The 26,521-nt window shown below is 43.7% G+C and overlaps 1 protein-coding gene across 1 annotated transcript; it reads right to left on the minus strand.

The window, feature by feature from the left end:
* Positions 1-363: 363 nt before the first annotated feature.
* LOC109906586 (glycogen phosphorylase, muscle form) lies at positions 364-25,149 on the minus strand. The gene is made up of 20 exons (XM_020504348.2): positions 24,668-25,149; positions 9,749-9,850; positions 9,290-9,368; positions 9,037-9,140; positions 8,686-8,817; positions 8,486-8,597; positions 8,190-8,272; positions 7,933-8,076; positions 7,620-7,712; positions 7,143-7,289; positions 4,290-4,453; positions 4,063-4,177; positions 3,856-3,957; positions 3,600-3,747; positions 3,458-3,516; positions 3,068-3,209; positions 2,631-2,838; positions 2,167-2,301; positions 1,988-2,054; positions 364-1,769 (listed from the first exon to the last, which is right to left on the minus strand). The coding sequence occupies exons 1-20, from the start codon at positions 24,908-24,910 to the stop codon at positions 1,617-1,619; spliced, it is 2,532 nt and encodes an 843-aa protein (XP_020359937.1). The 5' UTR covers positions 24,911-25,149; the 3' UTR covers positions 364-1,616.
* Between the last annotated feature and the right edge of the window lie 1,372 nt (positions 25,150-26,521).

Consider the following 26,521-nt stretch of genomic DNA (forward strand, 5'->3'; position numbering starts at 1 on the left):
GCAGACGGTGAACAGATCGCCAGATGGAATCCAAGCAGCAGTACAGCAGGCAATGGGAGTAGGTGTCACACCCACTTGGGAGAAGCTTTTTTTGGGAGGCAGATTCCTTGTAGAAAATTCCAGCTAACTAGCTAACATAGCTAGCAAGTCTCTGTCTGTCTTTTCCATGTGGAAAAAGAGGTCATTAGCTAGCTAAATATTTTCAGTATCGTCCAGACATCCAAACAAAGTTGTCCCGCGTGGCTCTAACGCAGCAACAGGTTCCAGTTATACAGCTAGTTAGCTTGTTTGTGTGTTTGTTGTGTGTGTACTTCACTTTGGCTTTGTTTGCAATTTTATAGTCTTTACCTAATTTTCGTGGTGTAATTTGCTCAGTTTTTATTTATAGACACAAAAATGTATAGACAAAAAGTGATGAGAGAATGTAGCTATTTTGGAATGTAACAAAACAATTGTTGTAACTTTGTCTCCTTTATTGACGGTTGTTTCACATTAACAAGAGAATGCAGGGTTTGAAGCTTTCAGTGCTTTTCAGACTCTTCCATAAAGGAAGATAAACATGAATAAACTAATGGAAAGTGCAATTTACATCAACCCTACACACTCAATTACTAGTATAATCTTAAAGTTAAGTCCAAGACTTCCAAACACTGAAAAATACTATTGTACCAGAATTTTTTATTTATTTTAACATAAAAAACTAGCTGCTTACATGAGCAGTCAAGGTGTTCATGGGCTCACTTTAGGCCGTACAACTACACACACAGCTTCGTTAAGGCAGCTTTATAGTCAATCATAGAGGTATTAGGCAGAGAAGGTGGAGGACAGAAGGCTTAGTTTGTTGCACTAAATGATGGATCATAACTTCCGACACCGGGACAATGTTTTGAGGATATACTGATGGGATCATGCTAAACAAAACACAGCTGACAGCAGAAACAATTTTTAGTAATAAGCATTGTGTGGGGGGCTAGCCAAAAGATGAGCATGTCAACCTAGTCCATTGAACCTGATTCGTTATTTGGTGCAGATATGATTAAAGAGGTGGTCATTGGCAGGCCAAAGCTGTAGTGTAGAATCACAGTGTCTATGTGAGAAGAATGTGCATATTTTCAGCCACTCTAATGTTGTATCTTGTCTCATCCTTGGAAGACATGGTTTTGGTACCATTAGACAGTGTTGAGGTTTCCAGCTACTTGTTGACCCCAATGACTGTTAAAGGGTGTATTCTCCGGCCAAATTGTCTGAAATGATGGTCAACAGTGTTACTGATGTTGCACAGCCAGTCGACTATGCATTGAGAAGGTGAATGCTGATTTTGACCCAGCCCATTGAAGATTAGTACTGAATGTCAAGGTTAAAAGTGGTATCAGGTTATTGGCCATCACATAGCTGGACAGGGGGTTGCTATAGTCAATCATTAACTAATACTGACCACAATTAAATAGCACAATGAAAAGGTACTAGTTATAGGGGAGATTTCAGGTTTCTAAACCATTTCTCAAGTTACCATTTTTGTCTGTGGAATAGCCAGAGGTAAAGGCAGAAGTTGGGGCTGTGGGAAAAACAGAGGTTGGGAATGTGGACAAGCCTGAGGCTGGTTGTCTGGCCGTGGCTTATTGGCGAGGATCATCTGGGGCAGGGATCCTTTCCAGGCTGGGCTCCATGCCCCAGATCTCCCGGGCGTACTGGGAGATGGTGCGGTCGCTAGAGAATTTACCACAACCGGCGATGTTGTGGATCACCATCTTGGTCCATTCTTTGGGGTTCTGTTGGGATGGATCGGAAGAGAGGGGAATTAAAACCATTGCAGAAGGAAGGAATACTGTTATGTTATGTATGTGGAAAAACTCTGAGAGTTGACAGGGGAATAGTCAAGTCACCTTTTATTTACAGTGCATTTAAACAGATCTTAACACACTTTACAAAAAAAGAAAGAAATTAAGAAAAAATAAAACAATAGATATTCAGTCTATGAAACACTGACCTTGTAGAGAGCACTGACTTTGTCCTGACATTTGATGTAGGCTTCGTAGTCAGCGAACACCTTGAATCTGCAACACAAACATCATGCTCGGTTAGACATTGTGTGGCTGCGTGTATATCAGTTGAGTACAGTGTGTCAGCATTTGGGTATTCTTTCGGTGACTCAGCATTTTCACCCACCTGTCATGATGCAGTAGCATGTTGACAATGTCCTTGAAGAGGTCGTGCTGGTCGGGGCTGAAGTATCCACCAGCGATCTGGTCCATGGCCAGCTTCAGCTCAGGAATGCGATTGTAGTACTCCATGGCATCATATCTGGAAGATGGATAAATTACCAAAGAAGAGGATACATTTATAAAGAAGATAAAACATATTTTTTCCATTATGTCATTTTTCCACCTATCATCATTTCCAAGTCACCCCCCCCCCCAAAACAAATCTGCTTCCCTTCCATCCTTCACCATTCCAAACGTCTTGGCTTCCTCACCAAACTTTACCAAGTAAGCATCCTTCCATGTCATCCATAAGTTCTCTCCATAGCTATCATCCAATGCCAATCTTTTTGTCTTCTCCACCATCACTAACCAGAACCTCTTTGTCCATCCATCCATCCACCCACCCACTCACACCCTCCACGGTCTTACCCGTTCTTGTCCATGGCGTCCACGTCATCCACCCTCATACCAAAGATGAAGAGGTTCTCCTCCCCGGCCTCCTCAGCCATCTCTACGTTGGCTCCGTCCATTGTGCCGATGGTGAGCGCACCGTTCAGCATGAACTTCATGTTGCCAGTTCCAGACGCCTCTGTGCCAGCTGTGGAGATCTGCTCAGATAGATCGGACGCAGGGATGACTGGGTAGAGAGAGAAAGAGAGATGGGGGGGGGGAGAGCGGGACAGGGAAAAACAGAAATAGAGAGATGAGACCAGGCCGAGAAAGATGGGTCTTAGAACCTTTAACAAAATTTGGCGGCGCTAGCGAGCGCGAAGTCTTAAACGAAGAAGGAAGACATGGAGGGTTACTTAGCTCCTATTGGAGCATAAAGAAAGAAACCAACAAAGTATGTGACTTTTTTTTGGTACTTTTCTCGGCCAGAGTGACCTTGTAGTTCTCCAGGAAGATGACTTTGAGGCGGTCGCCCACCACCTCGTCGTGGTTGACAATATCTCCAACTGCCGTGATCAGCCTGATGATCAGCTTAGCAGTGTGGTAACCAGGGGCAGCCTGGGGAAAATGGAGAAAAACATATGGAAGCACATGGATGCCAAAATCTCATACAGGGTAGCTCAAAAGATTAGCCTGGTCTCAGATCTGTTTGTGCTGTCTTAAAAACTATAGTCGTTGTCTCCATAGGAGTTGGCAAGACAGCTCAAACAGATGTAGGACCAGGCTAACAAAATATATCTATGACTAAGACTTTTACAATACACTGTGTATCCTTGTTATGTAATCACACTTTAATTGCTACTCACCTTTCCTCCAATCATGATAGTCCTGGGGGTCCAATTCTTGTTGGGCTCCTTCTTGATGCCTGATTGAAAAAGAAAACAGGCTAACTTGGTTTACTGAATAATGTCTCTCACTAGAGCTGTGAAAGAATGGAGTACCACTCACGGTTGTAGAGAGTAATGATGTGCAGGCAGTTAAGCAGCTGCCTCTTGTACTCGTGGATCCTCTTGACTTGAACGTCGAACATGGAGTTGGGGTTGATCTTCACCTTGTAGTGCTCCTCGAGATAGGCAGAAAACTTAAGCTTGTTCTCCTACAGATAGAAACAGGTGTTAGGAGGAGTGATAGTCATTGTCTCAAGTCGGAGATGTGGACCGAAATGACAACGACACCATATGAGAAGAGACTGTTGTGTTCTGACCTGTTTGACCTTGGCGATGTCCCGAATCAAAGAGTCGTCATCCACAAACTCCAGTAAATTCTTCAGCTGGCCGAGATCGCGTATGTAATCCTCACCAATCCTCTGCACATTCAAACATTCAGAAACACCCATGTTTAGAAGAATTCTATCAAACACTACTGTCAAAGCCACTCTTACTTCACTTTAGCTGTATACTCCACCACATACCTCTGCAATGACTTCAGCCAGTCCAGGATTGCACATGACCAGCCAGCGTCGCGGTGTGATGCCATTGGTCTTGTTCTGGAACTTGTGGGGGTCCACCTCGTAGAAGTCCTTGAACCTGTGGACACAATGGGCAAATGATCAAATGCCCCTCGACATCTCACTGACCAATGGGATAGCAAAGTACAGTATAGCTAACGCCAAAATAAAACAACAGTTTTTTTTTGTACAGAGTGGCCTTGATGATGTCCGAGTGGATGCGGGCCACTCCGTTGACGGCGTGGGAGCCCACGATGCACAGGTGGGCCATGTTGATCTTCTTCTGGTCGCCCTCCTCCACCAGGGACATGCGGCGCAGACGGTCATGGTCCCCAGGGTAAAGGTTAGCAATGCGCTGAGGGAGGAGGGACAAAGCATTTTATAGTAGTTGTACGGCCCTTCCTGTTTTGATCATGTTAGTGAGAGATGCTAGCACATAAATGTTGAGGCAATGGTTTGGACTGCATCTAACTCTTTATCCCTCTAAAAGGCTCTGCAGACGGTACGTCGAATTCAGTCTTTCATCACGTCACACTGTGCGGTGTTCCAAAATTAGATCTTGATGTCAACCTGGACAGATTGTGCAATCTGCGAATCTGCCATCTGTGAATGGCTTGCGAGGCTATGCCAGTTGACATAGGCTACATCAACTGCAATGGTTTAATTCACCTGCACATGTGCCAGCACCAGCGGCACAAGCCTCACTCTATGCTTATGTGCGAGTGAAGTGAGTTCGGAACAACTTAAAATATGCAATTTAGAAATAGTTTTCACATTCAAATATACACTATATAAGTATGTAGACGCCCCTTCAAATTAGTGGATATGGTTATTTCACCCACACCCGTTGCTTACAGGTGTATACAATTAAGCACAAAGACATGCAATCTCCATAGACAAACATTGGCAGTAGAATGGCCCTTACCGAAGAGCTTAGTGACTTTCAACGTGGCACCATCATAGCATGCCACCCTTCCAGTAAGTCAGTTTGTCAAATTTCTGCCCTGCTAGAGCTGCCCCGGTCAACTGTAAGTTATTTTATTGTAAAGTGGAAAATGTCTAGCTCACAGAACGGGACCGCCGAGTGCTGAAGCGCGTAGAACGTGAAAAAAATGTTTGTTCTCTGTTGTAACACTCACTACTGAGTTCCAAACTGCCTCTAGAAGCAACATCAGCACAAGAACGGTTCGGTCAGGAGCTTCATGAAATGGGTTTCCAGCCTCCCGGGTGGCAAAGTGGTCTAGGGCACTGCATCGCAGCGCTAGCTGTGCCACCAGAGACCCTGGGTTCGTGCTCTGTCGCAGCCGGCCGCGACCGGGAGGTCCGTGGGGCGACGCACAATTGGCCTAGCGTCGTCCGGGTTAGGGAGGTTTTGGCCGGTAGGGGTATTCTTGTCTCATCGCGCACCAGCGACTCCTGTGGCGGGCCGGGCGCAGTGCACGCTAACCAAGGTAGCCAGGTGCACGGTGTTTCCTCCGACACATTGGTGGTTCTGGCTTCCTGGTTGGAGGTGCGCTGTGTTAAGAAGCAGTGCGGCTTGGTTGGGTTGTGTTTCGGAGGACGCTTGGCTTTCGGCCTTCGTCTCTCCCGAGCCCGTACAATTGGATACCATGAAATTGGGGAGAAAAAGGGGATAAAATAAAAATAAAATAAAAATAAATAAATGTGTTTCCATGGCCGAGCTGCTACACACAAACCTAAGATCACCATGCGCAATGTCAGGCGTCGGCTGGAGTGGTGTAAAGCTTGCCGCCATTGAACTCTGGAGCAGTGTAAACGCATTCTCTGGAGTGGTGAATCACGCTTACCCACCTGGCAGTCCGAAGGAGAAATCTGGGTTTGGCGGATGCCAGGATAACGCTACCTGTCCGAATGCATAGTGCCAACAGAAAAGTTTGGTGGAGGAGGAATAATGGTCTGGGGCTGTTTTTCATGGTACAGACTAGGCCCCTTAGTTCCAGTGAAGGGAAATCTTAACGCTACAGCATACAATGACATTCTGGACGATTCTGTGCTTCTAATTTTGTGGTAACAGTTTGGGGAAGGCACTTTCCTGTTTCAGCATGACAATGCCCCCATGCACAACATGAGGTCCCTACAGAAATGGTTTGTCGAGATCGGTGTGGAAGAACTTGACAGGCCTGCACAGAGCCCTGAACTCAACCTCATAGAACACCTTTCTGAGGATTCGGGAATTCTGACTGTGAGCCAGGCCTCATCGCCCAACATCAGTTCCCAACCTCACTAATGCTCCTGTGGCTGAATGGAAGCAAGTGTCTGCAACAATGTTCCAACATCCAGTGGAAAGCCTTCCCAGAAGAGCGGAGGCTGTTTTGGCAGCAAAGGGGGGACCAACTCCATATTAATGCCCATGACTTTTGAATGAGATGTTCGACGAGCAGGTGCCTGCATTCTTTTGGTGTTCGAACTCAGAATTAAATAGGCTTCCCCTAAAGAACATGGTCGCTGAACATTTATTTTGATTGCTGATTTTGTACAAATCCCACCAGGTAACCTGATTCCAGATGTATCACATAACAAATATTTTCAGGGAAATCTTTCTTCTTTCAAAGCATGAAAACGTTTCAAACAAACCGTTAGATTAATCTGACTATTCACAATAATCGTCAGGTGCCTTGTGGCTGAGGTCAGTCACCAGGATCGGCTCTTAACATCAGCTACACTATACGATAAAGGCTCAACGTTTCAGACACTGACAGAACTTTGTTGGAGCCTACGACCACACGTAATGGTACTTAATTAGCAGACCTAGACCCTGTCACACTGAATGAGCCAAGATGTCCGACAATCGTTTACGACATAAGAACTTGCCCACGATGTAGACATTTTGTCTGAGACTGCAAAATCACGGCGTAAGAAGGCTAAAATTGTACCGTCTGGTGGTTTTAAGACCCATGCCTTTCTTATTTGACCCACACTGTAATATGGAGTGAACATTTGGATGTCTCTCTCACTCTCTCTCACTGTCTTTCTTTCTTTCTCCCACTCCACCCCCCTCCCTCCAGCCTTCTTCCTCTCTCTACCTCCAGGTGGCGTCGGTTGATCTCGAAGATGATCTCCAGGTGTCTGGGCAGAAGGTTTTGGAACAGGTCGATTGGCCAGCGCTCCAGGGCTTCAGGCAGGACTGTATGGTTGGTGTAGGCACAGGTACGAGTAACGATGTCCCAGGCCTGAGAGAGGGGTAAAACACAAAGATGCATGTAGAAGGAAATTGTGAGAGGAAGAGGCTGTGAGAGGAAGAGGCTAAGCGAGAGGTTTCACTCTTGCCAAAAATCTGTCCAAAATAAGCCCAATGTGTTTCTATTGGCTTATTTTAGACCTAAGCTTGTGACCTTCCTTCCCGCCTTTGGGACAACAACTCCCATTGTTAGGGCAGAGACATGAGCATCTCGTCATTATATAAAGATCTCTGCGAGCATTCCCCTTTTCGTGGTGAGTATTCGTTACACTTCTATTTTTTGTGCAACACTTTTGCTTAAGCAGGGGGACCAGCACTGTACCTTCTCCCATGTCTGGTGCTCCGTGTCCAACAGGATCCTCATCAGCTCAGGGATGGCCAAGGCAGGGTGGGTGTCGTTCAGCTGGATGGCCACCTACAATATGGGCAAGAGAGAGGACATCAGCACAATAGATACGATGCAGTTAGGGAAGGAAACTTTTGCATATAGTCTCACACTCCGCCATTGTGTCTTTGGCATAGTACCGAAGAGTGGTCAATGAACAAACACATTTGGAGAGTATATGGTGCTTTGATACATATCGTCCGGTTACAACAGTCTAGGACGCTAAGGATATCTATTGTATCGAGCTTACCTTGTCAGGTAGGGTGGACAGGTCCACACGCACAACCTCGGTGGAGCCAAACTTTGAGGACTTGAAGCGACGGACAATGTCCTGCAGAGTGGCCGCCACCACAAAGTACTCCTGCTTCAGACGAAGCTCCTTGCCCTCGAAGAACTAGGGTCAAACACAGATCCACAGTCCATCCCACTTGTTTATTATGAATTCCTCATAACAGTGCATTGACGGCTGGGTAAATAAAAGTGACATAAACACTGGGTTCTACTCACGTTGTCATTAGGGTAGAGGACACGGGAGATGTTCTCAGCCAAGTTCCTGTCCAGCACAGCCTGAATGTAGCCGCCAACATTGACTGTAGAACGGCAGAAAAACGTCTGGTCTCATCATACATTTAAAATGCCTTGCACTAGACTGTTTTCCAGCTCCAATCCTGACAATCTGACTGGTGAATTAGCTGACTGACAATACTATTACAAAGGTTGTAAAGATGTTGAGCGATGCATAATTGAATCAGCAGGTTCAAGCGGTAAACCAGGCAAGCCCAAACAGTCCAGAAGTAACTCACAGTCTTTCAGGTTGAAATCACATGGGGCCTTGGCGGACCATAGTCTCATGGTGTTCACAACGTTGTTCCTGTAGCCAGGGACTGGCGTGTCATAAGGAAGGGCCAACACTACCTGTCAACATAGCAGGGTCATGTAATGTTTAGTTATGGCTACAATGATGACTATTTCTATGTTGTATCCTTTCTATGTGGCCTCTCACCTGTGTGTCAACCCATTTCACCCCTTCGGGGGTGTGCTCCACTCTGCCATAGAAGTGGACAGGTCGCATGTACTCGGGGCGGGCCTTCTCCCAGGGGTTGCCGTAGCGCAGCCAATCATCAGCCTCCTCCACCTGTGAGGAGATGTCAGTCACTACAATGAACTATGAGTTGATTATTCTGATTATACAGCATCATGACTCTACTGTGAGTAGATGACAAAAATGTGAGAAATGATTCATCAAATAAGTGGACCATCTAAAGCACATGACTCCAACAAGCACTGGAAAGTACCATATACACTCACAGACATGTACATAAATATAGTCAACTTTGCCAGTCAGTCAAACTACCTGCCAGCCATTGACTATTTTCTGGTTGAAGATGCCAAACTCATAGCGGATGCCGTAGCCGTAAGCTGCCAGCCCCAGAGACGCCATGGAATCTAGGAAGCAGGCTGAGAGCACAGGTGGGGGGAGGGAGAGATGAGGTGGGGGTTTTCCTGACCACTGCCTGAGCATCACTGTCATTGGCTACACTATTTGTGCAGGGAAGAACCAGTGAGGTAGACCAATCGAGAGCCAAGGAGTAGGAGGAGAAACTCACCAGCGAGCCGTCCAAGACCACCATTTCCCAGGCCGGCATCCTCCTCAATGTCCTGCAGCTCCTCCATGTCCAGACCCAACTGTTGAAGACGAAGATACATTGTTAAGATTTATAGTACTTTATTAGCCATGATACATTTTAGGGTGGAGGGAGGATGGGAGCTACCTTAGCGTAATAAGTCAAGCTTTAGCATCAGAATACAAGGGGATGGGGCAGTGTTCAATCTCAGAGTAGGGCCACGTACCTGAAATTATTATATAATCAGAAAGTATTACATCAGAATCTTACATGGAGTGTGAAAAAAAAGCACTCATTGTCAGTGTCATTAATGTTCAATGTGCCAGTTTCATACCCTCCACAGTATATGTCACAGACAATGTACTAGGTTGAGGTAACTATGATGGGACACTGTTATGATCCAGAATGGTCCTATGGCCCTAAGGCCTATCCGTCAGTCACCTGATAGGTGGCCTCATCACAGGCATTCTCCAGTGCCAGGTTCACCATGGTATTCTGCAGGGTGCGCCCCATGTAGAACTCCAGGGACAGGTAGTACACACGCTGGAGAGGAGCAACAGAGGAAGGTACATCAAGAAAAGTGAATGCAATACAGTACAGCGCAGAATACCCTCTGCATTAAAACACACCTTCAGCCATCCAACAGTAGTGTGCCCCCATGTGGTAGCCCTGAGAAATGCAACATGATCTCTGCCTCTCCTATTCTTCTAGAGAGGAAGCAGCTGTAGCCAAGAGGGGAGAGCCGGTGCTGCCAAAAACAGCAGATCTATACTTGGCGACCCGTCAAGCAACAGCTCTTTCTGAGAGAGCATTGGAATGAGTTCAACTAACTCCCAAGCCTCTATTATAACTGTTTCAAAAGACAAAAGTTATTTATAAAGCACTTGGATTCATCCCATGGTCTCACAATAACCGACATCAAGAGTGCTGCAAACCGTGGCAGTTCGTTTACTCATGTCCGTATAGGATGTCTCTGCAGCTTGTCTCCACCTACTACAACGTCACCGAGGACATACATGTTTTTACATCATATTCTCATTCAGATTCATGTATGGGGTATGTAACTCACACTGAAGCTATGCGATGAAATCATAATGAAATCAAATACATTTTTGTCACATGCACCAAATACAACAGGTGTAGACTTTACCGTGAGTTCAAAGGTAAGAGAAGATGAGCAAATAATATATATTTTTTAATGGAAATAGTAACACAAAAAACAACAATAACGAGGCTATATACAAGGAGTTTCTATTGTTTTATTTATTTCACCTTTATTTCACCAGGAAAAGCAAACCCGGAGTCTCTTTTTCAAGGGAGACCTGGCCAAGAAGGCAGCAACAATCAACAACTGCTGGTGGTGAAGGAGACCAGACTACAGAGGTAAAGAGGGAGTTTACCCAAAAGGGCTTTGTCGATGAACACATACAAATGTAGCTTTCTGTGCATATGAAGTGAGGTCCAACCTACCATTTGGTACAGGTTGCAATGGCGAGTGAGTGACTTGGCATTTGTAATAAAGAGCAAGGATGCATGATAAACAGAGTCCAGTCTCTGTAAGGAGTACCAGTACAGAGTCAATGTGCAGGGGTATGAGGAAGTTGAGGTAATTGAGGTAATGTACATGTAAGTAGGGGTAAAAGTGACGAAGCAATCAGGATTGATAATAAAAAGAGTAGCAGCAGCCTATGTGAAGAGTGTCTATGTGTGAGTGTTTTGTTTGTGTCAGCGTATATAGTGTGTAGTATGTGTGAGTGTGTGGGTCGAGTCCAGTGAGTGTGCATAGAGCAAGTGCAAGAATGTCCATAGAAAAAAAAGGGGGACATGTAGCCATTTGGTTAACTGTTCAGCCGTCTTATGGCTTGGGGGTAGAATCTGTTCAGGAGGTTTTGGTCCCAGATTTGGTGCTCTCGTACCGCTTGCCGTGCGGTAGCAGAGGGAACAGTCTATGACTTGAGTGGCTGGAGTCTTTGACAATTGTTAGGGCCTTCCTCTGACACCTCCTGGTATAGAGGTCCTGGATGGCAAGGAGCTCGGCCTCAGTGATGTACCGAGCCGTACGCACCACCTTCTGTTGCTCCTTGCGGGTCAAGCAGTTGCCATACCAAGCGGTGATGCAGCCAGTCAAGATGCTCTCAATGAGCATGGTTACATGCACATAATAATGCAACAATCCTGTTTACATGGACACATCTGAAATCAGGCTACCCGATGGGAACGTTTGTTAATGCAGAACATCGGCAAACAAAATAAACGTTCTCGCACAGTGACCATGTTATTTCTGCGAAGACTATTTGATTCTGAGTTGGGACATGCGAGGTGTGTATGTGAAAACGATTTATACGATGCATACCTACAGTTTTTCCCTAACTCACTTCACTCGCACATAAGACGGAAGCTTGCGCTACCCGGGACTGGCCGCGCTACCCGGGACTGGCCTGGCACATGCGCAGATCAAATCCACCACTGGAACGCCGATTAAGCTGTTTACATGTCCTAATAATTTGAAAGATTGCTCGCCGTATGCTTATTTCGATTATGACCTAATGCAGATTAAGATAAGCAGAGTAAGATGTTGACATGACTAATGTCATACTCGGCCTTCTTCTATAATATTGAATTATTAGTGTGCGTGTAAACATACTCAATTGTGCAGCTGAAGAACGTTTTGAGGATCTGAGGGTCCATGACAAATCTTTTCAACCTCCTGAGAGGGAAGAGGCGTTGTCGTTCCCTCTTCACTACTGTGTTGGTGTGTTTGGACCATGATAGGTCCTTAGTAATGTGCAAACCGAGGAACTTGAAGCGCTTGACCCTGTCCATTACAGCCCCGTCGATGTGAATGTGGGCTTGCTCGGCCCTCCTTTTCTCCTTTTCCTGTAGTCCACGAATAGCTCCTTTGTCTTGCTGATGTTGACGGAGTTCTTATTGTCCTAGCACCACACTGCCAGGTCTCTGACCTCCCTGTAGGCTGTCTCATCATCGTCAGTGATCAGTCCTACCACTGTTGGGTCTTAATGATGGTGTTGGAGTCGTGCACAAACACGCAGTCGTAGGTGAACAGGGAGTACAGGAGCGGACTAAGCACGTACCCCTGAGGGGCCCCGTGTTGAGGGTCAGTGTGGTGGATGTGTTGTGGTCTACCCTCACCACCCGGGGGTGGCCCATCAGGAAGTCCAGGATCCAGTGTGAGTGATGAGCTTGGAGGGCACTATAGAGTTAAATGCTGAGCTTTAGTCAATGATCAGCATTCTAACAGAGGTGTTCCTTTTGTCCAGGTGAGAAAGGGTAGTGTGGAGTGCAATAGAGATTGCGTCATCTGTGGATCTGTTGGGGCGGTATGCGAATTGGAGTGGGTCCAGTGTATGTGATGATGGTGTTGATGTGAGCCATGTCCAGCATTTCAAAGCATTATATTTTTAGAGATGTGAGTGCTAAAGGGCGATAGTCATTTAGGCATGTTACCTTGACATTCTTGGGCACAGGGACTATGGTGGTCTGCTTGGAACATGTAGCTATTACAGACTGGGTCAGGGAGAGGTTGAAAATGTCAATGAAGACACTTGCCAGCTGGTCAGCACATGCTCTGAGTACCCATCCTGGTAATTTGTCTGGCCCTGCGGCCTTGTGAATGTTAAATTGTTTAAAGGTCTTACTCACATATACTACAGAGAGCGTGATCACACAGTTGTCTGGAACAGCTGGTGCTCTCATGCATGGTGGTGCAGTGTTGCTTGCCTCAAAGTGAGCATAAAAGGCATTTACACTTTGTCTGTTTGATGGAGGGCGTATCTGAATTTTTTATAAGCGTCCAGATTAGTCTCTCGGTCTTTGAAATCGTCAGCTCTAGCCTTTAGCTCAGTGTGGTTGTTGCCTGTAATCCATGGCTTCAGGTTGGGATATGCACGTAAGGTCACTGTGGGGACAAAGTCTTCGAGGCACTTATTAATGAAGCACTTATTAATGCTAGCAAAACAGTCCTGTAGTTTAGCCTCTGCTTCATCGGACCACTACCGTATTGAGAGCGTCACTGGTACTTCCTGTTTGAGATATGGTCACATTTGGTAAATGGAGGGAGAGCTTTGCAAGCATCTCTGTGTGTGGAGTAAAGGTGATATAGAGTTTTTATGCCTCTAGTTGCAAATGCCTCTTCGCTTCATTATTTCTAAGGTCACTACTTTTTATTTATTTATGATTTTTTTTTTAAAACCTTTATTTAACTAGGCAAGTCAGTTAAGAATAAATTCTTATTTTCAATGACGGCCTAGGAACAGTGGGTTAACTGCCTTGTTCAGGGGCATGCTCTCAAAGCTTGGGGATTCGATCTTGCAACCTTTCGGTTACTAGTCCAACACTCTAACCACTAGACTACCCTGCTGCCCCACTTAAGTGATAATGCCCTCGAAGCCGGTGTTTGGAGGATATATTTTCATGGGTATTGTTAGGCCCCAGAAGAAGTTGAGGGCTGGCAAACCGTGCCAATATATCCTTCAAACACCGGCTTTGAGGGCATTATCACTTTTATACAATGGGTTACTATCTTATTTAAATAATGATTTACATATTTTTATTTGAAAAAAATGTAATTTTTATGAATTTATTCATACAATTTCATATAGTCCCTACACAAATCTAAGGTTGCTACCCAAGCCGGCTGGTCGTTCTTTCTATCGGTTCGGTTGCCAGAGATGCAACCCAGTCGTTCAGTCTTTTTGTTCTGTATCTATTTTTAATTGACATTTCTTTGTAAATCAAATCAAATCAATGTTTATTTGTCACGTGCGCCGAATACAACAGGTGTAGACCCAGTCGTTCGTTTCAAATGTTCCATTGCCATACTGGCGGGCATCATTCCTATCCCTTGCTTGCTAGCTAGCCAACTACGGCTAACTTAGTCACGTCAAAAATTGCAGCCAGAATAACAGCAAAGTAGCTGCATTTGCATTTGTTTAAGCTGTTTTCTAGTGACCTTTATTTGGATACATCCATAACAATGAGCCAATGCCTGACATAGAAAATGTGCTCACTCGTCAGGACACTGCTGTTCAGAACAGCTAGCCAACAACACAGCTAAAACAATCACTTCAAACTGAAGCTGGAAAGGCTGCAAACTTCCCTCCACCCACCACCCGCCAACCCCTCTTTTACGCTACTGCTACTCTCTGTTCATCATATATGCATAGTCACTTTAACCATATCTACATGTACATACTCCCTCAATCAGCCTGACTAACCGGTGTCTGTATATAGCCTGTCTTTTTTACAGTTGTTTTATTTCTTTACTTACCCATTGTTCACCTAATACCTTTTTTGCACTGTTGGGTAGAGCCTGTAAGTAAGCATTTCACTGTAAGGTCTACACCTGTTGTATTCGGCGCACGTGACAAATAAACATTGATTTGATTTGATTTACAAAGAAATGTCAATTAAAACATGTCAAACGAAAGGAAGTGCGGGACACAATGCAGATAGCCCGGTTAGCCAGTGTGCGGGAGCACTGGTTGGTCGGCCCAATTGAGGTAGTATGTACATGAATGTATAGTTAAAGTGACTATGCATGTATGATAAACAGAGAGTAGCAGCAGCGTAAAAAGAGGAGTTGGGGGGGGGGGGACACAATGCAAATAGTCCGGGTAGCCATTTGATGACCTGTTCAGGAGTCTTATGGCTTGGGGGTAAAAACTGTTGAGGCTTTGTCGTACCCTGTATATATCTATAAAAATGATGCCAGCTGAGTCATGATTTTGACTGGCTGAGAAACGCTGGCTGCCTGTCTGTCTCGTCCCGACTCCCGACAAAATTACTATGGGACAGCTGAAGATCGAATTTGAATACTGAAACAATGTTGAAAATGTCGGAGAGACAGATAGCAAGCTTTATACAAATCTCTGCTGTTGAAAATGAAATATTATTCTAAAATAAATATAAGGTAATGTCTAGATGCTTTTGAGACAGTGGATTGCACAGTCAGATGGAACAGAGTAAATAGGCATTTTAACGTCATATATTTAGCCTGTGATAACTTGGAATAGACACTGACTGGATCAGTCAGCATTCAGGATTAGACCCACTCGTTGTATAAAGTGCTACAACATAATTGATCGGGATGGTGTGTTTGATATCCTAAATGAAGAGCTAGGAGGGAACGACACCCGAGACTTCGATTGACCTGTGACATTTCAAATGGGGTTATTCCGACAATAGGAGGGCATGCAAATGAGGACATGGAAAACAGAGCTCCCTACTGTCCCATTGAGTGTGACCATGATAAAGTGACAAAGGCATCTAGTCCCTTGTTAAAAATAGTCGCATTAGTGGCCCCTTCTAAAAGGTTAGAGCGACTAGGGAGGGAGATGCCAGTCATTGGTGGAGATGGGGTTACATAAACACTCTAAATAACAGCAGTGTTACAACTATTACTACAGCTATTAAATGCATTTGTAAACATGAAGACTTTGGGAAGAACGGATTGATTATGAGAAATTACTATTATAGGAAAATGGGCCGAATACCAAAAATGTCATTGAACTCTTGATGACCAGGGGTTATCAACTAAGGATTCGTGTAAACAAATGATTATTTATATTTCTTACAGGGCATGGAGGTATTGGTCAAATATGTTCTCAGGGTCTTTATTTGATCACCGTGCTGCAGGAGACCTGCTTATGCCGATTATGACTTTACACTTTACGCCGATTCATATAAAACAGAGTAAGGCGTTTATATGACTAGTAATGTCAAAGTCAGGCCTACTGCATGGCCGTGCACAGACCTTTCAGGGTGCAGGTGCTCAAAATGAAAAAAAGACCACAACCCCCCCCCCTTTTTTTTGACTGATTGCTTTTTTAAAAATCTTCAATGCTCTTTCGATTTTTAAATAATAACTTAATAATATAATATTCATAATCTTCTAACCCATGATAAATGTCAGGCTGGCTTGTTTGGATATTTTTGTATATTGTGGTCTGTGTTGCTGCTGCCCTGACACACATGTCCAACTCCCGACTGAAGGGGGGGGAGTTGAGTCGGAGGCCTCATTGATGCATCTGATCCTCTCTCTTTCGGCCTCTCTCTGCTGCGTGTATCAGCCAACCAGACCGAATATCGATGATGTAAATCAAGTGTTATCAAGTGTTAATCAAATGTTTTGCTGCTGTTGCAGTACTGTTGATATTTAAACTAGGTAGCTAGCTATACACTGGACCGGTGACTACATCTCAAATTTGAATACCGGACAGCAGAAAAGCATGCACAGCCACGTAGTTCAAGATTAACGTCTATCCATGTCCTAAGGACGTCGGGAAATGCCTTCAAAACTGGCCACTGGGGCAATAGTGAGCGCTGTTACCATCAAGTAGGCTTGGGTTTTGTTAGGGTGTTGTGGGCGGGGGTGGTCCCATGACTCTGGATCAGAAGGTTGTGCGTTCGATCTCTATCGTGCAAGTTGGTTTTTGGTTTTAACCCTATCCCAAAACTTAACCCTTACCGTAACCATTTGGAATGAGTGCCTAAACTTACGAGCAGCAGGAGCAACAAAAACACTTTGAAATTTGACGTTTGGAGTAAATAAATAAAAAAAGTTTGGAAGACGTGGATGAACATCTAACTCTGCCATAAGACTGAGAGCTTGTTTTGTGCGTGCGAGCTCTCTACAGGCCAGAACAACAGGCGCAACAAAAGGACTGGGTGGGGGTAGAGGGTGGCGAACTTGACGATGTCATGACGACTTGCGGGCAGTCGGTTCAGAACAATGCCAAAACCTGTATTCAAAAATAAAATTATACCACCACCCAAAAGGGCACTTGGCGAGTGGGACGGCAAAGGAGCAAGTGGGAGGCACAGGTAGACCCCTATCTGTGCACGTGCCTGGCCTACTGCCATAAGCAGTTTAATATTGAATTATTAGTGTGCATGTAAACATACTCATTGATCAGTTTTCTTGGTGCTACATGTAGTTGTTCATTGACATGGAATTTTTTGCAAATTCTGTGCACTTGTTTTTTAATGCGAATTAATTAAGGCCCGCTTTTGAGTTAATACTGCTTGCTTGTTTGTCTACCAACTTTATCTACTCTATTGTTTATGTGATGGTGCTGGATGGGAAGGATGCCATCTTATTGGCTCTTAACCAACCATGCTATCCTGTTAGTTTTTTTGCGTTGTTCATAACTTGTTTTGTACATAATGTTGCTTCTAATGAGCTTCTGGACATCAGCACTGCGATTTCTTACCTCAAACTGTATGAAGAGTTCTTCTTCACTGAGTCGGACGGGAGGGATATTATACAAACACCCCAGATCCCTGTTATTTGTGGAAGAAGGAAACTGAGATTTCGCGGAAAGAGATCAGGGTACCTTGTGAGGATCAGGCGACGAGTGGCTAATCTGCCTTTGCCTTCCGTCCTGCTAGCTAACGTTCAATCGCTGGGAAATAAATGGGACGAACTGAAAGCATGTTTATCCAACCAACGGGACATGGCTGAACAATGACATTGAGAACATACAGCTGAAGGGTTATACACTCTATCGGCAAGACAGAACAGCAGCCTCTGGTAAGACACGGGATGGGGGCCTATGCATTTATGTAAACAACAGCTGGTGCATGATATCTAAGGAAGTCTCAAGGTTTTGCTCGCATGAGGTAGAGTATCTTATAATAAGCTGTAGACCACACTATCTACCTAGAGAGTTTTCATCTGTATTTTTCGTAGGTGTCTACATACCACCACAGACTGAGGGTGGCACTAAAACCGTACTCAATGAGCTGTATACCTCCACAAGTAAACAGGAAAACGTTCATCCAGAGGCGGCACTCCTAGTGGCCGGGGACTTTAATGCAGGGAAACTTAAATCAGTTTTACCTCATTTCTATTAGCATGTTAAATGTGACCAACTTTACTCCACACATAGAGATGTGTACAAAGCTCTCTCTGTCTCAGTCTGAATTGCCTACATGTTTCAAGCAGACTACCATAGTCCCTGTGCCCAAGAACACTAAGGTAGCCTGCCTAAATGACTACCGACCCGTGGCACTCACATCTGTAGCCATGAAATGCGTTGAAAGGCTGGTCATGGCTCACGTCAACACCATTATCCTAGAAACACTAGACCCACTCCAATTTGCATACCCCACCAACAGATCCACAGATGATGCAATCTCTATTGCACACCACACTGCCCTTTCACACCTGGACAAAAGGAACGCCTATGTGAGAATGCTATTCATTGACAACAGCTCAGCGTTCAACACTATAGCGCCCTCAAATCTCATCACTAAGCTAAGGACCCTGGGACTAAACACCTCCCTCTGCAACTGGATCCTGAACTTCCTGACAGACCGCACCCAGGTGGTAAGGGTAGGTAACAACATATCCGCCACGCTGATCCTCAACACGGTGGCCCCTCAGGGGTGCGTGCTCAGTCCCCTCCTGTACTCTCTGTTCACTCATGACTGCACGGCCAGGCATGACTCCAACACCATCATTAAGTTTGCTGATGACACAACAGTGGTAGGCCCAATCACCGACAACAATGAGACAGCCTATAGGGAGGAGGTCAAAGACCTGACCCTGTGGTGCAAGGAAAACAACCTCTCCCTCAACATGATCAAGACCAAGGAGATGATTGTGTACTACAGGAAAAGGAGGACCGAGCACGCCCCCATTCTCATTGACGGGCTATAGTGGAGCAAGTTGAGAGCTTCAAGTTCCTTGGCGTCTACATCACCAACATCACACTTTTAAAATTCATATTGTTATCTTGTTGCTATATTTGCATAGCTTCTTTCATGTAAACGCATTTAGCATATTGCTACTGATGAACAATTTCTTTGTGGATTTTGATGTGTGCTTGGGGTAGAGGTCGACCGATTATAATTTTTCAACTCCGATACCGTTTATTGGAGGACTAAAAAAGCCGATCCCGATTAATCGGCCGATTAAAAAAACACATGTATTTGTAATAATGACAATTTACAACAATACTGAATTAACACTTATTTTAACTTAATATAATACATCAATAAAATCAATTTAGCTTCAAGTAGATAATGAAACATGTTCAATTTGGTTTAAATAATGCAAAAACAAAGTGTTGGAGAAGAACGTAAAAGTGCAATATGTGCTATGTAAGAAAGCTAACGTTTCAGTTCCTTGCTCAGAACATGAGAACATATGAAAGCTGGTGGTTCCTTTTAACATGAGTCTTCAATATTCCCAGGTAAGAAGTTTTAGGTTGTAGTTATTATAGGACTATTTCCCTCTATACCATTTTGTATTTCATTAACCTTTGACTATTGGATGTTCTTATAGGCACTTTAGTATTGCCAGTGTAACAGTATAGCCTCTGTCCCTCTCCTCGCTCCTCCCTGGGCTCGAACCAGCAACACAACGATAACAACCACCACATCGAAGCAGCGTTACCCATGCAGAGTAAGGGAAACAACCACCCGAAGGCTCAGAGAGAGTGAAGTTTGAAACGCTATTAGCGAGCGCTAACTAGCCAGCCATTTCACTTCGGTCACACCAGCCTCATCTCGGGAGTTGATAGGTTTGAATTCATAAACAGCGCAATGCTTGACGCACAACAAAGAGCTGCTGGCAAAACCCACGAAAGTGCTGTTTGAATGAATGTTTACGCGCCTGCTTCTGCCTACCACCGCTCAGTCAGATACTTAGATACTTGTATGCTTGTATGCTCAGTCAGATTATATGCAACACAGGACACGCTAGATAATATCTAGTAATATCATCAACCATGTGTAGTTAACTAGTGATTATGATTGATTGTTTTTTATAAGATAAGTTTAATGCTAGCTAGCAACTTACCTTGGCTTACTGCATTCGCGTAACAGGCAGTCTCCTTGTGGAGTGCAACGAGAGAGAGGCAGGTCGTTATTGCGTTGGACTAGTTAGCTGTAAGGTTGCAAGATTGGGTGCCCCGAGCTGACAAGGTGAGAATCTGTCGTTCTGCCCCTGAACGAGGCAGTTAACCCACCGTTCCTAGGCCGTCATTGAAAATAAGAATGTGTTCTTAACTGACTTGCCCAGTTAAATAAAGATTTAAAAAATCAACTTAAAAAAAGTAAAACATTTGGCAAATCGGCGCCCAAAAATACCAATTTCCGATTGTTATGAAAACTTGAAAATGGCCCTAATTAAATCGGCCATTCCGATTAATCGGTCGACCTCTAGCTTTGGGTTATGGTCTTGCTGGAAGATCCACATCCGGCCAGCTTTCAGCCTCCTGGCAGAGGCAACAACGTTGATGCTGTTGACCTTAACAAGGGCCCCAGGACCAGTGGAAGCAGAATAGCCCCATAACATCAAAGATCCACCATCATATTTTACAGTAGGTATGCATGAACAAAATCAAAACCCATAACTACCTACAAATACAGTGATGGACCTTTGATTCCACTGGTCCTAGGAGCGTCTGCTAAATGACAAATGTTATGCACTAGTAATGTTTAGAAATCTTCAGAGGAAGTGAACCTGCCTCCTGTTTAGACAGCTGGTTGTTGTGTTTCAAATCTTGGAGACGGGTGAGGTGGTGGACTGTGTGACAGTGGAGCCCTACATGCTGGGGGACTTTGTGAATCTCACAAACAACACTACTAAAGTGGACAAGAGGTTCAAGGCCTCAGAATACGGCATAGACTTCGGATATCAGGAGACTGAAACTTGGCCGCAAAGTGGATCTTCCAGCAAGACAATAACCCCAAGCACACACCAAAATCCACAAAGAAATGGTTAAGTCTCCACACTTGAAACCCATTGAAAAAACCTGTGGTTCGAATGGAACAGAGCTGTACATAAGCGCAGACATAAGCGCAGACAAAAGACACACAATACCCCATAATGTCAAAGTGGAACTATGTTTTTCAGAAATGTTTACAAATCAATAAAGAAATTACATCTGAAATGTCTTGAGTCAATAAGTATTCAACCCCTTTGTTATGGCAAGCCTAAATAAGTTTAACAAGTCACATAATACAGTGTATTCAGAAAGTATTCAGACCCCTTGACTTTTTCACATTTTATTACATTACAGCCTTATTCTAAAATGGATGAAATTGTTTTTTTCCACATCAATCAACACACAATACCCCATAATGACAAAGCAAAACCAGCATTTCAGAAATGTTTGCAAAAAAAAAACAAGCCATGAGGTAGAAGAATTTGTCCATAGAGCTCCGAGACATGTCTGCATCGAGACATGACTGTGTCGAGGCACAGATCTGGGGAAGGGTGCCAACTTTTTTTGCAGAATTGAAGGTCCCCAAGAACACCTTGGCCTTCATCATTCTTAAATGGAATAAGTTTGGAACCACCAAGACTCTTCCTAGAGCTAGGGCCGTGGTCAGGGAGGTGACCAAGTACCCGATGGTCACTCTGACAGAGCTCCAGAGTGCCTCTGTGGTGGTGGGTGGATCTTCCAGAAGGACAACCATCTCTGCAGCACTCCACCAAATCAAGCCTTTATGGCAGAATGGCCAGACAGAAGCCACTTGAAAAAAACAGATTCTCTGGTCTGATGAAACCAAGATTGAATTCTTTGGCCTGAATGCCCAGCATCACATCTGGAGGAAACTTGGCACCATCCCTACGGTGAAGCATGGGGGTGGCAGCGTCATGCTGTGGGGATGTTTTTCAGCAGCAGGGACTGGGAGACTAGTCAGGATCGAGGGAAAGATGAAGGGAGCAAAGTACAGAAATATCCTTGATGAAAACCTCCTCCGGAGCACTCAGGACCTCAGACTGGGGAGAAGATTCACCTTCCAACAGGACAACGACCCTAAGCACACAGCCAAGACAACACAGGAGTGGCTTCGGGATAAGTCTCTGAATGTTCTTGAGTGGCCCAGCCAGAGCCTGGACATCTTGAACATCTCTGGAGAGACCTGAAAATAGCTGTGCAGTGACACTCCCCATACTACCTGATAGAGCTTGAGAGGATCTGCAGAGAAGATTGGGAGAAACTCCCCAAATCCAGGTGTGCCAAGCTTGTAGCGTCATACCCAAGAAGACTTGAGGCTGTAATCACTGCCAATGGTGCTTCAACAAAGTACTGAGTAAAGGGTCTGAATACTTGTGTAAATGTGATATTTCTGTTTTTATTTGTCATTATCGGGTATTGATGAGGGAAAACAACAATGTAATACATTTTAGAATAAGGCTGTAACGTAACAAAATGTGGAAAAAGTCAAGGGGTCTGAAAACTTTCCAAATGCACTGTATTTCTATAGAAGAAGACCATTTTTATTCTCAGCTTCTTAACTACCTCATCAATATGCTTTTTAAAAGACAGCTTTTCATCTATCCAGATGAACAGATTTTTGTAAGCAGGGACAAGATCAATATAGACACCATCCAAAGTACATATGCTTAAATCATTAGTTATTTTTATGCGCTCTAGAGAACAACATATACTTTGTTTTACCTGCATTTAATACTAATTTCAGGTCAATAAAGTTTTTCTGTAATACAATGAAGACAGACTGTAGTTCAGATAGAGCCTGGTCAACTGTGGGGGCAATAGCATACCCAGTATTATCTGCATACAAGTGCAGGTTACATTGATCAACAGTATCGAAAGCCTTTGACAGGTCAATGAAGATGACAGCACAATGTTGCCTTTTATCCATACTGTTAATAATTTATAACTAGGGATGCAGCATAGATAGTGCTATGACCTGGTCTAAAACCTGTCTGATGTACAGCACATTTAGAATACATTTCAAAGATAAGAAAGATCTTAGCTGAGAAATAATCAAGAATTCTAATATTTTACCTAGGCAAAAAATTGGGCGATAATTATTTAGGGTCACCACCTGTGAACGGGGAGTAGATGGGCCGCCTTCCAAACCTTGGGGATAGTACCAGATATATTTGCCCATTAAAAATATGGGTTAATGATTCAGCAATCAAGGGGGCAGAGATCTGCAGGAAAAATGGATCAAGCATATCAGCCCCAGTGGATATCAGTCTTAAGCAAGGCTTCTAGCACATTACAGATAGTAAATTGTTGAAATGAAAAAAAAGATTCACTAGAATTGGACAGAATCAATTTAACATTTATTTTTCCAATGTGTGTATGTAACTATTTCCTGGGTAGACATTAAATCTGCAAATGTATGATGTTATTTTTCTGTTTAATAATCCAAGATTCTCAACTAATGAACCGTATGTGATGCATTTGTTCATAACTCTTGCTCAATATTACACCCATAAAATTACTTTCTTTAAGAACATAACAAATAATATTCTGTATTTTTAAAGGTTGAATTAAATAATTACTTTGTTACATTAAAAAATATGCTCTATAAGAATAATAAAGTAATTCAATCTATTGCTACTCTTAAAGATGCACTATCCAGAAATCGCTTGCCATTTCCTGGTTGCTGAAATTATAATAGTTAGCCTAATTTCAGTTTATGTGACAAACCAAGCAGGTATAGTGTAGAGAATCATTGTAACTTCTAAACCGCTGTGAAATATATATTACATAAACAAAAATATTGTAGGTCGTGTACAAAACCGAAAATTAAAGACACAAAAATTTAAGAACAGGAAGCATAGAAATAGCGCACATAGAACAGATCTACCACTTCTTAAACTTGCTTTCAAAAGAGAATGACAGGCCTATAACTCACATTGTTATGTGAATTTGGTCGGGTCGCCCAAAAAGTTACATATTGCAGCTTTAAGCATTTTACATGTATTTGAATGTACAACCCTGTGTGCGTTTTTGGTTTTGCGTGTTTGTGATGTTTTGTGTTACAAAAATCTATACATTCTTAACAAATGTAACATTTAAATGTATATCCTTCAAAATGTATGAAATGTATATTATTAAAAAAAAATGATAAGAGTATGCGAACGTGAGTAGATTATGTTGAAAACGACAGGCGTCCATCTTGGATGCGGTCTCCAGTTTATCAACTCAGTGATTAAGAATTAGATAATATACAGAAATGTACTGAATGTTTTCTCATCCAGAGATGCAACATCATAATGTAGCCTAACTAGCAAGGTGCTTTGATGGAGCGCTCAATGTAGAATTTGGCATTCCTTTACCATTTTCCCTGCATAATCACATTGAGGATGAAATAGTCTACTTTCCCTTCAATTGATATTATATGAGCATAACACTTCTGTAATTTTAGCGTCTGAAGCGCAGAGTCTAGATTTCAGCATAATTTCACATAATGCGCAGTGATATTTCCCTGGGAAAACCACCCCCTCCCCACTTTACCCGGAGTCTGACAGAGGCGTAGGCCTACGTGCCGAAGCCTGCAATATGTGCGGAAGATTGCGATGGGACGGGAACACTGTGTCACTGCGGCAACTCGACTGCTTACCTTGGGGTCTTTCTCGTAGTAGTGCTGCTGCGTCCTGATCCATCGGCCAACCAGATGGTCGCGCACTGTGTTGGCCAAGGCGAAGTAGTAGTCCCTTTTGGTCGCCACATTTCGGTCCTTTACGAGTGTAAAGTGGAGATGGCGATTAAAATTAGTCTTGAGGTCTGAAACATTTTCCACACCTGCAAGCCCTCGCACCGATATCTGCTTTCTCTTCTCCTGGTCTGTCAATGGCTTAGGCATCTTGTTAAATGCGTATTTTCTATTGTACGACTGTAGATCCGAATGGCAAATATCGACCTAGGCTGATGAGAGATGGCAAGTAACTAACTGTGTTATGCCTATGCTTGTCACAGTGTTTGCCCTGCCTCCCTCTGACCAGAGGGGTCTCCACGCGATAATACAGCCACAAAGTCTATATCGTAAAGCTTCAAGAAAACACAAATGTGCTTTTTGGTCTTACGTTAAGGTTAGGCATAATGTTAGCAGTGTGGCTAAAGTTACGGTTAGGTTTAAAATCTGATTTTAAGAAGATAATTGTTGAAATGGGCGGGGTTTATGATTTTGTGACCGTGGTAACTTGGGACGACCGTCCAGTGGTGGACTGCTCTGGCAATATTGCACCATACCGCCAGCCCCGGTACCAACCGCTCAAATGTTGTATCCCATCAGAACCCAAAATATTGTCTTGTTTTACTCCAATGTTTGTAAACAAAGTATATGTAAACAAACACTATATAGCCACAAAACAAAGCTAGAATCATCCTTAATTGAAACAATAGCATACCACCCCTCCTCTGTTTTGGTAAAAAGCTGAGGGATGGGTCTTGAGTAATGTAGCCACTCAAATTCATAGACAAAGCCATGGATGCAAGGACTGACCATCCATGATATCAAAAATATAGTTTTAACCATTTTTTGAGTCTATACAGTGTTTGTTTGCATTTACATTGTTTACAAATATGGGAGTAAAACAAACTAATATTTTGAGCTCTGATGCAAGGTATGACGGTTGAACTAAGCTCATGAGTCATTTATAAGTTATATTTTTCAAGAATCAATATATATCAATAAGTCCAAAAATTGATGTAGCAATGGCAGATTCCCTGTTTAAACTGTCTGTGGGTCTAGAATCACGTTCTTGGTCCTCATCATCCAAATTTGACTCGGCTCGTAGTGGTAGCATTTCCCTCACAATCCTTGCTCACTTTTTTGCTTCTTTAGTTCAGCTGGCAAAAGCACCAGCATAACTTTTTTTTTAAACATTAACATCTGTTCATTTGGTAGCCCATATTTTGCTGCACAGGCTTTGAGAGCTTTTTTGTTTGTTCTCGACACCAACCATTACATTTTTTACCGGCAATTTCGGCAACTTCAGTAGGATCTGGCTGGTTAACTGGCATGTTTGACTTTGAACTCAACTGGGCCGGCCAATCCTGGCAGGGGGAATGTTCCTCACTGCATCTGCCCAGTTGAGAAAGATGCTAGATTATGTCAACAGAGAAAAAGGTAGGCTATAGCCTAGGTTTCTACAAAAATACACTATATATACAAAAGTATGTGGACACCCCTTCAAATTAGTGGGTTCGGCTATTTCAGCCACACCTGTTGCTGACGTGTATAAAAACAAGCACCCAGCCATGCAATCTCCATAGACAAACATTGGCAGTAGAATGGCCTTACTGAAGAGCTCATTGACTTTCAACATGGCACCTGCATAGGATGCCACCTTTCCAACAAGTCAGGTCGTAAAATGTTTGCCCTGCTAGAGCTGCCCTGGTCAACTGTAAGTGCTGTTATTGTGAAGTGGAAACTTCTGGGAGCAACAACGGCTCAGCTGCGAAGTGGTAGGCC

The sequence above is a fragment of the Oncorhynchus kisutch genome, linkage group LG16, assembly GCF_002021735.2.
Source record: "Oncorhynchus kisutch isolate 150728-3 linkage group LG16, Okis_V2, whole genome shotgun sequence".
In the NCBI taxonomy this organism is placed as follows: domain Eukaryota; kingdom Metazoa; phylum Chordata; class Actinopteri; order Salmoniformes; family Salmonidae; genus Oncorhynchus; species Oncorhynchus kisutch.

What these genes read in the sequence shown, in the direction of transcription:
- LOC109906586 (XM_020504348.2), bottom strand. Translation starts at nt 24,910, where the DNA reads ATGCCTAAGCCATTGACAGACCAGGAGAAGAGAAAGCAGATATCGGTG. An exon ending in ACTACGAGAAAGACCCCAAG is followed by an intron (nt 9,851 to 24,667) that starts GTAAGCAGTCGA and finishes GCTCCTCTCCAG; the next exon opens with CGTGTGTACTACCTGTCCCT. An exon ending in GGTCACTCTGGCCGAGAAAA is followed by an intron (nt 2,839 to 3,067) that starts GTACCAAAAAAA and finishes CTCTCTACCCAG; the next exon opens with TCATCCCTGCGTCCGATCTA.